The sequence below is a fragment of the Trematomus bernacchii genome, unplaced genomic scaffold (genome assembly GCF_902827165.1).
Source record: "Trematomus bernacchii unplaced genomic scaffold, fTreBer1.1, whole genome shotgun sequence".
NCBI lineage: Eukaryota > Metazoa > Chordata > Actinopteri > Perciformes > Nototheniidae > Trematomus > Trematomus bernacchii.
The window spans coordinates 259895-269683 of record NW_022987515.1 but is presented as its reverse complement, the minus strand read 5'-3'; the positions used below and the strand labels follow the sequence as shown (position 1 = coordinate 269683).

Genomic DNA, 9789 nt, shown 5'->3' with positions numbered 1-9789 from the left:
CATTTGTATGACAAGATAAAGTGAAGATTGTGGTTGATGAGAAGCAGATATAGGTCTTTACTGGCTCGAAAATTATGGTAATTTATTAAGAGATAACAGTAGTCAATATAGTTTCATTTCATTAGACCAGACTCAGCTTTTATTCAGATTCCAAAAATTGTACAATTGAATTCAAACCAATAAATGTAAAAAAATAAATAAATAACTTAGTCTAATATAGTTATAGTTCAAACAAACTGAGAACAGTTTGTTCAACACTGAAATACATCCAGCAGGTCATCCTGTAGATAAGTGAGCAACTCCTCCACATGGAGAGGTAAGGTTTGGCCGAGGTCAGCCTGCGATCTGAAACGGAATGCCTCCATGGCATCACAAATGGCAGGCTTTGATACCATATCATCTGGTCTGTAGACCTAATGCTTTATAGTTCGTCCAACAAACCGTTTTTAATTCAACACTGACAGACATCTAGCAGGTGATCCTGTAGATAAGTGAGGGACTCTTCAACATGGAGAGGTAAGGTTTGGCCGACGTCAGCCTGCGATCTGGAACGGAAGGCCTGCATGGCATCACAAATGGCAGGCTTTGATACCATATCATCTGGTCTGTAGACCAAGTTGCCAACCCTGCCTCTTTGTTCAGAGATAGAGTTGCTCAGATAGCCTGGGTATAACAGATACAATTGTTAGTAGAAAATCAAAGTTTGCTTGGAAGTGTCAAGTGAAGTTATTTACATTTTTACTACTAAATTGTTGGAATGTTTTAATAGTCAGAATTATGGTACACTGTATTAAGGGGCATCAGATTGTAACATTGTTTATCAGATTTGTATTATAACCCATGTCTCAGAAGCATTCTTCTGCACAAATCATTTACGCTGACATCAGTGGTTAAAACACTTTCACAACTATACTTTAAATATAATGAAAATACAAAAATGTTTATACAGTGGGGAAGAAAAATCAAGGACCAAGCTCAGGAAATATGTACAAAGTTCACCAAGAACCTATTTTGTCAAATTTGGCATAACATGACCAAAAAAAAAAGTGTATTCAATACAAAGAATTCAAAATAGTTATTATAGATTAAAAAACACACAAATGTGGTACTGCTACACATTTTGCATATTCACTGCAGTCTGAGGTTTCCCACAGGATCCAAGCACTGTCTGCTTCCTTGCAGTAGAACACTGGAAAGCTAACTTCAGACAACTAGCATTGTCACTACAAAAATATATGTTCTCCTTAATTTCACAGACTTTACAGGGATGTCATGATTATAGCTGCAAACATTGTTATGAGATGTACTGGAATTGACCAACTTCTCACCTTTCATTGCTTTGTTGTAGCTGAGCAGCAACATCCAGAGAAGATGTACCAACTCTTCCCACCTCTGCCACCTTTCAGTACCATCCTGGAGAACAGTCATGGACAGCCAGTTACGATAAATGGCTGCTTGTTGTATCAAACTCTTAATTTTCAGATTCCCCAAAATAACATAAAATATGCATTCTAAATCCCTACTGGGGATATGACATGTACCTAAGATGTTTTCACTGTATTTACATTTAAATTCAGCAATATTTTATTGTTAAGGTGATATGTTAATACCCTCACATCTGTGAATAGCAAAGGGTGGAGGTTAAGCTTAAGATGAAAACAAGATGCAAGAGTGATATTCACCGAAGTGTCTGGTGCCAGAGTGCAGTGCTTCAAAAAGTGAAGCAGAAGACTGAGCGACATGGGCAGAGTGATTTTCAGTGGGCATGAATAGTCCAACAGATGTTCCAACAGCTTACATCTCAGCAGCTTGCTCTGCAGGCTCTCCAGCAACAACATCCTGGTCGTCAGAAACAGATAAATCAGAGATGGCTTGGAAAAGTAGGTAAAAGAGACGCATAGTGCCATTAGAATCATTTCAATTTGTACTCTATTTGACCATTAATTACTCAATGGATTAATTGAAAGACTATCCATGGAAGTCTGAAATACGTTCACATTTAAACAATGCAATTAAAATGTTTAAACGGTATAGAAATTATTATTACATGAAAGAAAATCCTGAGTCGTGTTATGATATAGACTTCAAAATGTTCTGTTTCATTCTCACTTGTATTTATTGTTAAGCATCTTTTTAATTTAAATGAGCTAAAACATAGAAAATCCATGTTCAACAGGGGAAATCCATTTTGCATAATTAATCCATTTACAGCCTTTACTGTATGAACAGTTTGAGTCCATTTACATGTATTAATCATCAGAAAAAAGATGTGACATTAATTCCACTCATTTGTTATTTCTACTTTTCAGGATATTTTACAAATTGTTATATATTTTTTTATTAAAAGCCATATCAATACACTATAAATCGTTTACCAATTAAATAGCAAATAACATTTGACACCTTCATAAGTCTACAATAATTCCAGTGACCCAATGCACAGGAAAAGGTAGTTGAAAGCCAATATTTTCTCCCTCTCAACTTTCCCTTAATCGTGATACAAAACATCCCATCTGTCCTCCTCACCTGTGTGCTCGTAGAGGTGTATTGCTGATGAGTATGTGGAAGAGCTCCTGGGACAGCTTGGCAGAGGTTAGAGCTGGAGAGCGGTCCACCTCCAGAGCCAAGGTCAACATCCTCTGGAAGGTCGACACCATTCTGAACGGGACAAAGGGACCAAAACTTGATAACTTGAAAAACATAGAAGCAGCCATAATGGTACATCCATGCGTAAGACAATGTCATCTAAAAATATATTTCAAAATGTGTATATTACCGGATTTGTTCATCCCTCTCTCTGGCTGCTTCTCTACTCTCTCCAGGCTCTGTTGATTTCCTAATGGCAGCAAAGAGCCACTTGATGATCTCCCTAGAAATAACAAAAATGCATGTATTTATAAACTATAATGTTATTGTGCTGACAAATTGATTTTGTAATATTTCATTGTATATTTCAAAATGTGGACTGTAACATAAAGTGAGTTTTGGTAGGTCTGTTTAAATTAACAGGCTTCTCGAATTGTAATACTGATTTAGCAATCTGTAATTTAACCTGAAATAACAAAGAATATCAAATCTGTCAAGGGACTGCTTGGGTGTTAACTCTTGTAATTTAGTTTTTAGTTTAGTTTATTTATTTATAGTGTCGTGGACAGTCCCCATCGATGAACTGTCACAAAAACAGTAAATGGAGCAGCTTTAGCCGACATGGCTAATTTCCAGCTGTTGTCCCCGGCCAGATGGTAATAGACACCCTTAAAATCACAATATATCAACAGCATTAGTTATAAAAAAATATAAAATAAAATAAAAAGGATGAAAGACAAGTAGATACAGGCGAAAGGATAAGAGAGGATAAAAGAGAACAATAAACAACACGCGTTACTACATACAGTACATGTCACATATAGCACATCACAATCACATAACAGAAACGAGGGGCAACATCCATGATCACAACATGTAACACAACATGTAACACTCACGCCATACTCAACACAGACTAGTGTGTGCAGGTGTAGTTCTCAGTGAACCATGTTTTTAAGTGAGCTGTGAAGGTGGTATGTGTGTGTATGTCTTTAATTTGAGTGGGTAGAGAGTTCCAGTTTTGTATTGCTCTGACCGAGAATGATGACTGACCAAAAGTACTCTTCCTGAATGGGACTGTAAGGCAGCTATAAGTTTAGTTTACAACAAAAGAGGTGAGGTTTAGGGCAAACATCCACTAACATGTAGCTATTTAGTAGTGTATTTAATAGCAGATGCCACTGTTAAGCCACATGTGGACATTAAGCACAGGAAAGGAAAAGAAGATCACTGTTACAAGACAAACGATAATTCAAGGGCATCATAAAACTACAGCTTCCTTACAGTTTCAACAAAAAACGGTATGCACCTGACGCGTGGGAACTGCTCATCACATGACAACGTTGTCTTGGCGATGGAGTGGTGGAGGGTAGAGATAGATTGTTTGGCCTGAAAGTCATCTTCCAAAGTCTGCACAACATAATCCAGGAGCATACGCACAACCTCACTCCGATGCCTCTGTATACAGTCCTTAGGAATTTAGAAGCACAGAAAGGGACAATATCAGTTCACAGAAAACACAGACAAGCTGCGATATGTCTGTTTACTTCTGGAACAGTGAGCAGAAAAACTAAATATTTTTCCCTAATGATGTCATCAACAATGCAACAGTACTTTGGCAATTTGTTTTTGTGCTTCTTAAAAGACATTGACACAAAAGTTGTTTTAAACCCACTTCTCACGTTACAACCAAATCTCATTTAACATAGTCTTGTTAAACAACACCAGTGGAAAAGTGTAATATCATGTGCTATATCAACCAGCTTTTCTGATTATTCACAAATATTGCTATCTGGTTTAGTACCTGATTGACCATGACTGAGGTCAACAACTCCCAGTCCCATGGAGCTGAAGTTTTATCAGCAATGTGGTGTCTGCAATCAGAAAGCAGCTTTAATCTCTGAAGTCAAAGATGGAACCAGAAAGACGAAATGAAAGAGAGGACGTAAAGGATAGATCAAGAATTTAAATACGAAAGGCAACAAATAAAACAATATTATTAACTCCTATTCCCCTGGTTCCCTCACCTCTGTGTCCTCATCAGCAGGTTAAATGCCTGCACGCAGCGGTGATAAGGACACTGGTGGTCGAGCAGAACGCCACGCAGCAGGTGGGAGGTGATATCCTTGGGGGGATAGTAACCAGGCTGCAGCAGGTCAGATAAGTGCTGCAAAGTGCATTCTGTGAGGTTTTCTTCAATGGTAGTATAAACCACACCCAGGCTCTGGCGGCATAGCACCTCAGGAGCTCCAAAACCTTCATCTTCCTCATCAGGCTAAAAATAAAACATAATAAGAAGAATAGTCAATCTTATATAATTAGCCTAGCATATAATCAAGTGTCAAATGTTTAAATATTTGGAAAACGGTCTCTTACCAGGGCTTGAGCATGTCCAGACATTATTTTCCTGAGTGCAATTGGGCACACAAAGTGCCTGTCCTCTCTACTAGCTGCCCTAAAGTCCAAATCAAACCTGCTCTCTTTGTTAACTTCGTCTCCGTCACTCCCCTCTTGCCAAATAAAAGGCCCTGGGCTGCAACAGTCTCCGTATGTCCCGGCCCAAGATTTGTCATCCATGTCCTCATTTGCCACTGAAATAAAAGGTTCATCATGGATGCCATGGAGCAAGACGTCAGAGCGGTTTGAGGCGTCATCAGCCTTAACATCCTCCGATTGCCCTTCAGATATAGTTCCAGCTGGTGTATTCTGAGAGATTGTTGCTGGGCTGATGTGCCTCATAAGGTTATGAGATATGGGACTTGAGTGGGATGGAGAGTCACAGACAACATTCTCAGAAGGGTTTGGTCCAGTGGGAGGAGAGTTGGGGAACGAGGGATCAGCGAGAAAGCTTTGCGTAGATTCAGCTTTGTCTAATTCCATTTGTTTTAGTTTAGAGCACAGTACTTCTCGTTGTAGTGAATTTTCTGCTTTATCTGGAGATAAAGAAGGGGATGTTGGAGAGGAGATCATTATGATGTCATCCCTTTCACCTTCATGAGTGCTGTGCTCCTTGGAGGTCTCAACAGAGCACCCTTTATCTGAGCAGGGAGGGTCAGCTGGGCCCTCTAGATGCTGAGATATTTCAGCATTTAACTGTGTGCATGTAAACTCTTTGCTGTTTTCGTTTTCCTCCTGTCTGATAAGAGATTCACCCACCTTAGAAGGAGACTCAGCCAGTGAGGAATCCATGTGAGGACCATTTAAAGTGGTAGATAAATTACTATTGCATTCTGGGGTTTCACTGTTGATGTCTTGTTGACCACGGTGCAGGGACATTTTTGTACAATCTTTGTTTAAAAATACAGAACACTTTAATGTTTTCATATCTGCAACATGACTTTCAAGAACAGCCAATCGTCTTAATTTGACAAATGCATTGCTATGATGGGCTTTACTTGTCTGAATTTGAAGTTGTGTTTGAGAATCCGAACATCTCTGCTTTGGCTTTACATGTCCACAGTCCTGCTGCAGTGCTTTAACGATTGGGTCTCTTGAAGACCTCGTCCGTAGGTTTAAATCGTGTTTGTTTGGTATTTTCGTTTTAGAGTTATCTGGTGAAAATGTCTTCAATTCTTGTTTTGTCCGCTTAACTACATTGGTCTCGGGCAAATCTAAATGTTTTTTGCGCGACTTCAGCTCTGGAAGAGTCCATCTAGGATTTGAGAGGTCAATGTAAAGCTAGAAAAGGGAAAAGTAAACAGAAACGATATGTCAAATTAATGATGTGGATACTTACATAATTACAAAGGAGAATATAATGGCTTTTGACTCTGGTAAAGTTACGCATAATGAAGTAGCTGTAGCTCCTTCGACATATCCAAGAATTTAAAAGTCACTTAGCAACAGTTTCTACAGAAATGCTCGAGCAGCTAGCATGTTAGCTCACCGTTGGGATGTTGACTTTGACAGCATCGACGTCCACCCTCACCGCCGAGAGGGGCAGCGGGTCATCCCGCTTCACAACGTTACTGAAGCAGCCGATGATTTCCACATCAGAGTCTTCGTCTTTATCACTGTCAGAGCTGATAGTGATCAGTTCGTCCATTTTCCTCACTCCTTCAAACTCTTACGAGACAAACTTCAGAAGCTAACGTTGAGTAAGCTCACAAAGGCAGACCCATGAAAGTCGCCACATTAGTGAAGAAGGAAGAGCTGACTTTGTTACGCCACACCTCATCATGTTTTGTAGAAGAAAAGTAATAAAGTGGTACTAAGTCGACCTTCGGACTTCTGGCAGTTCTTAGTTCCTCTCTTCCTTGTCGGTAGTTTTGAATCTCATCTCTTCTTAATTCACGTGAAGTGCCACATATTATCTCACATTGTTGAGCTTAAAGCCACGTCCGAAAAACAATTTCCAATGTCTGGAAATTCATATAGTTGATATAATTGTATAACTGGCACGACTGAAAACGTTCTTATTACATATCCATGCTGAAAACATCTGAAAAACTGACACTTCCTGGTTGTTTGTTGTGTTTTTCTTCTTCTGTAGTATGTCAGATCACAACTAGCTGCACAGTATCAAATATCTCCACCTACCGTTCTGGAGTGTAAGGGCTCAACCTGCAAATAATATCCACCATGGCAGTCCTTTAACTGTCCTCTGATTTAAATAAGAATGTCAAACATTTTACTATCATCTATTTAATTTCAATAATCATAATCAAAACTAAATCATAATATTGTATGCTAAACAAGACTTTAGGACTGTTTCATTGATTGTCGAATTGATTAATAATTTTGAATGGATTAATAATCTAATTTTTTTATTTGCACATACACAAAAAAAGCCTAGATATAACAACAAATAAAATGGCTCTCCACAAAACATTTATTTATTATTTGTTGTTATTTGACTAATTAATTACAGCAACAATTAAATGTGTCACTAATTTGAAGAGGACAACGAAACAAAATAAATGTTGGTGATGTGTGTTTGCACCATATATACAGTCTATGGTTTGCACCTTAGTTGCTTTAGTTATTGGAGGAAAATTAAATGTCACACTAACCAGATTAAGTCACTGCAATGACGTGCTTAATATTGGCCATAGGTCTACATTTGCTGTAATAAATGGTCAAATAAAAAAAAAACAGCAAATCTCCCCCATGTACATTGAATTGTGTGACAATGTGTAGTTTCAGCAATCTCCACTGGAGTGCACTCATGTTATTCAGGAGAATTTGAAATATGTCAAATGTGTCCATAAAGCCTTTGGTAGCAATCAAACATCTGCATTCCTCACAGAAGTCCTCTAAAGTAGACTGTGGACAGAACTATTCAAATGCATTTTTATTTGTTCTTATTCCCCTTGGGGCTTTACTGTGCACAGGCAAGCAAATGTATTTTCCATCCCCTTTCTTGTTTGTACAGGGGCTCTGTTACCCCTGCCCATTTCCTCTTATTTCTCTGATCCCTGTGGATGCATTTCATTGCTGGACAGTGTCTTAAAATCCCTCGTGTCATAATGATATAAACACAGTATCAGGGTTGAGTAGGCTGCAGGGAGCAGATAATGCATTTCCGTATGTGTATGACTTCCGCAAATGACACATTACAAGTTTATTTCACAGCGTACTTTCCTGTTATACGCATAGGCGAGCGTTTCGAGTGTTTTGTGGAGCATGGCATCACTAAAAGCTGCTTCCTTTTGATGGGGAGCAGTGACTCACTTACTGTGTTGAGTTGATAAGAACACTGCTTTTGTGACAAGCACATAAAGCTGCGTAAAATGTACCCACTAAACTTTTGTCAGTTTACAACTTTGTTTATCATATCACTGCATTTTGGAAAGTATAATTTCTCTTTCTGCTTTTTGGAAATACACGTGTTGTGCCAGCAGGGATTCCAGGAAAAGAGAAAATGTTATTCCGTAACTTGCGCTTGATTTTCAAAATAAATAAAATGTGTTTACTGCTTTCTCATGTAATTAACCTCAGATGTCCCAACCAGTGAACCTTGTGAGGAATATCAGGCAGGATGAGTCATCATAGTCAGACGGTACACAAACTCTTGACACCATTCAGCATGGTGAAGACTTGATTATGGCTGGCTAATGACACAAAGTCATAAGTGTATATAAAGGTTAGTTTTTGTGCGATATCATCCATTAACACTGCCAATATGCTATACATTCTGGAACACACATTTTGCTTCAGTTTCAAAAGAGGGAATGCTTAAAGAAATGATTATATAAACAACAATATTCAACGCACAACAACTACTGTTAAATGTAATAAGTGCTGTCAGTCAGTTGATATAATTGTGTTCAGATCATTATTTCTGGCAACACAAACATCGCCACAACGTCAAACCTATTCAGCTGGAAAAGGTGGTCCAAGTTCAATTAGACAGAGAGGGAGAGCTCTGGATGGTGTTTGAAATCCCAGATGAACCTCCAAGCACTCGGCTGCCCATACATGGACACATAATGGAATACTCTATCAGCAATAGAGCATGCAGTTTCCTGTTTTAAAAAGGTGAACAAAGGCACGTCTGTACAAAATTACACTGAAAATAAAATTACTCTTTGCAGAAAAATAACTAGTCAAACCATAACACATTTATTAGGAGAGATGTATCACATCATTTAAAGACCCAAAAGAACAGACAGCCAGGCATGCTTGAAACATTATTATTATAAAACATCATAACTCCACAAGGACTATTTAAAAATGTTTTGAAAAAAACCTCTTAATCTACAGTTCTAGACAATTCAAAGAACAGAGTATTTGCTTGAAAATATAACACTTTGCACATAAACTTAAGAGTAAAGGTTCTACTAGGACACAGCAGGGTATGACATACTATTCTTCAACCACATGCCTTAGCAGAAAATGTTGTTAAAAGAGATAGAAGTAGTTTCGGTCTCAGATTTGAGATAAAGCTAACAGAGAAACGTAAAACAGCTATCGGTGTGAACTGAGGAGCTGATAACTGTAGCCCTTCCTGTCTCAGCCAGACAGTCCAGACTCTGTGACACCGATAGAGGAGTTAGCCAAACACCTCCACTGTCCGAGGTCACATCTGCTGTCTCATCACATTTGACAGAAAAGGAACAAATAAACAATCGGAGATCAAATATCCTCAGTGAAAACATCCACAGTATCATATAAAAAACATTGTCTTATCAGTTTTGAGCACTGATCAGGTTCAAACCCCACTGCAGTCAGCATGTCGTCGTGTCCCTGGGCAAGACACTT

General features: G+C 38.6%; 1 protein-coding gene across 1 annotated transcript; it reads right to left on the bottom strand.

Moving 5' to 3' along the window:
* Nucleotides 1-108: 108 nt before the first annotated feature.
* On the bottom strand, nucleotides 109-7050 carry simc1 (SUMO interacting motifs containing 1). Its single transcript, XM_034115992.1, has 10 exons — nucleotides 6473-7050; nucleotides 4963-6264; nucleotides 4614-4861; nucleotides 4391-4460; nucleotides 3896-4056; nucleotides 2777-2869; nucleotides 2527-2658; nucleotides 1683-1839; nucleotides 1329-1413; nucleotides 109-663 (listed from the first exon to the last, which is right to left on the bottom strand). The coding sequence occupies exons 1-10, from the start codon at nucleotides 6629-6631 to the stop codon at nucleotides 452-454; spliced, it is 2619 nt and encodes an 872-aa protein (XP_033971883.1). The 5' UTR covers nucleotides 6632-7050; the 3' UTR covers nucleotides 109-451.
* Between the last annotated feature and the right edge of the window lie 2739 nt (nucleotides 7051-9789).

What these genes read in the sequence shown, in the direction of transcription:
- simc1 (XM_034115992.1), bottom strand. Translation starts at nt 6,631, where the DNA reads ATGGACGAACTGATCACTATCAGCTCTGACAGTGATAAAGACGAAGAC. An exon ending in CTGCTGATGAGGACACAGAG is followed by an intron (nt 4,461 to 4,613) that starts GTGAGGGAACCA and finishes TTCTGATTGCAG; the next exon opens with ACACCACATTGCTGATAAAA. An exon ending in CCTCAGTCATGGTCAATCAG is followed by an intron (nt 4,057 to 4,390) that starts GTACTAAACCAG and finishes TAAATTCCTAAG; the next exon opens with GACTGTATACAGAGGCATCG.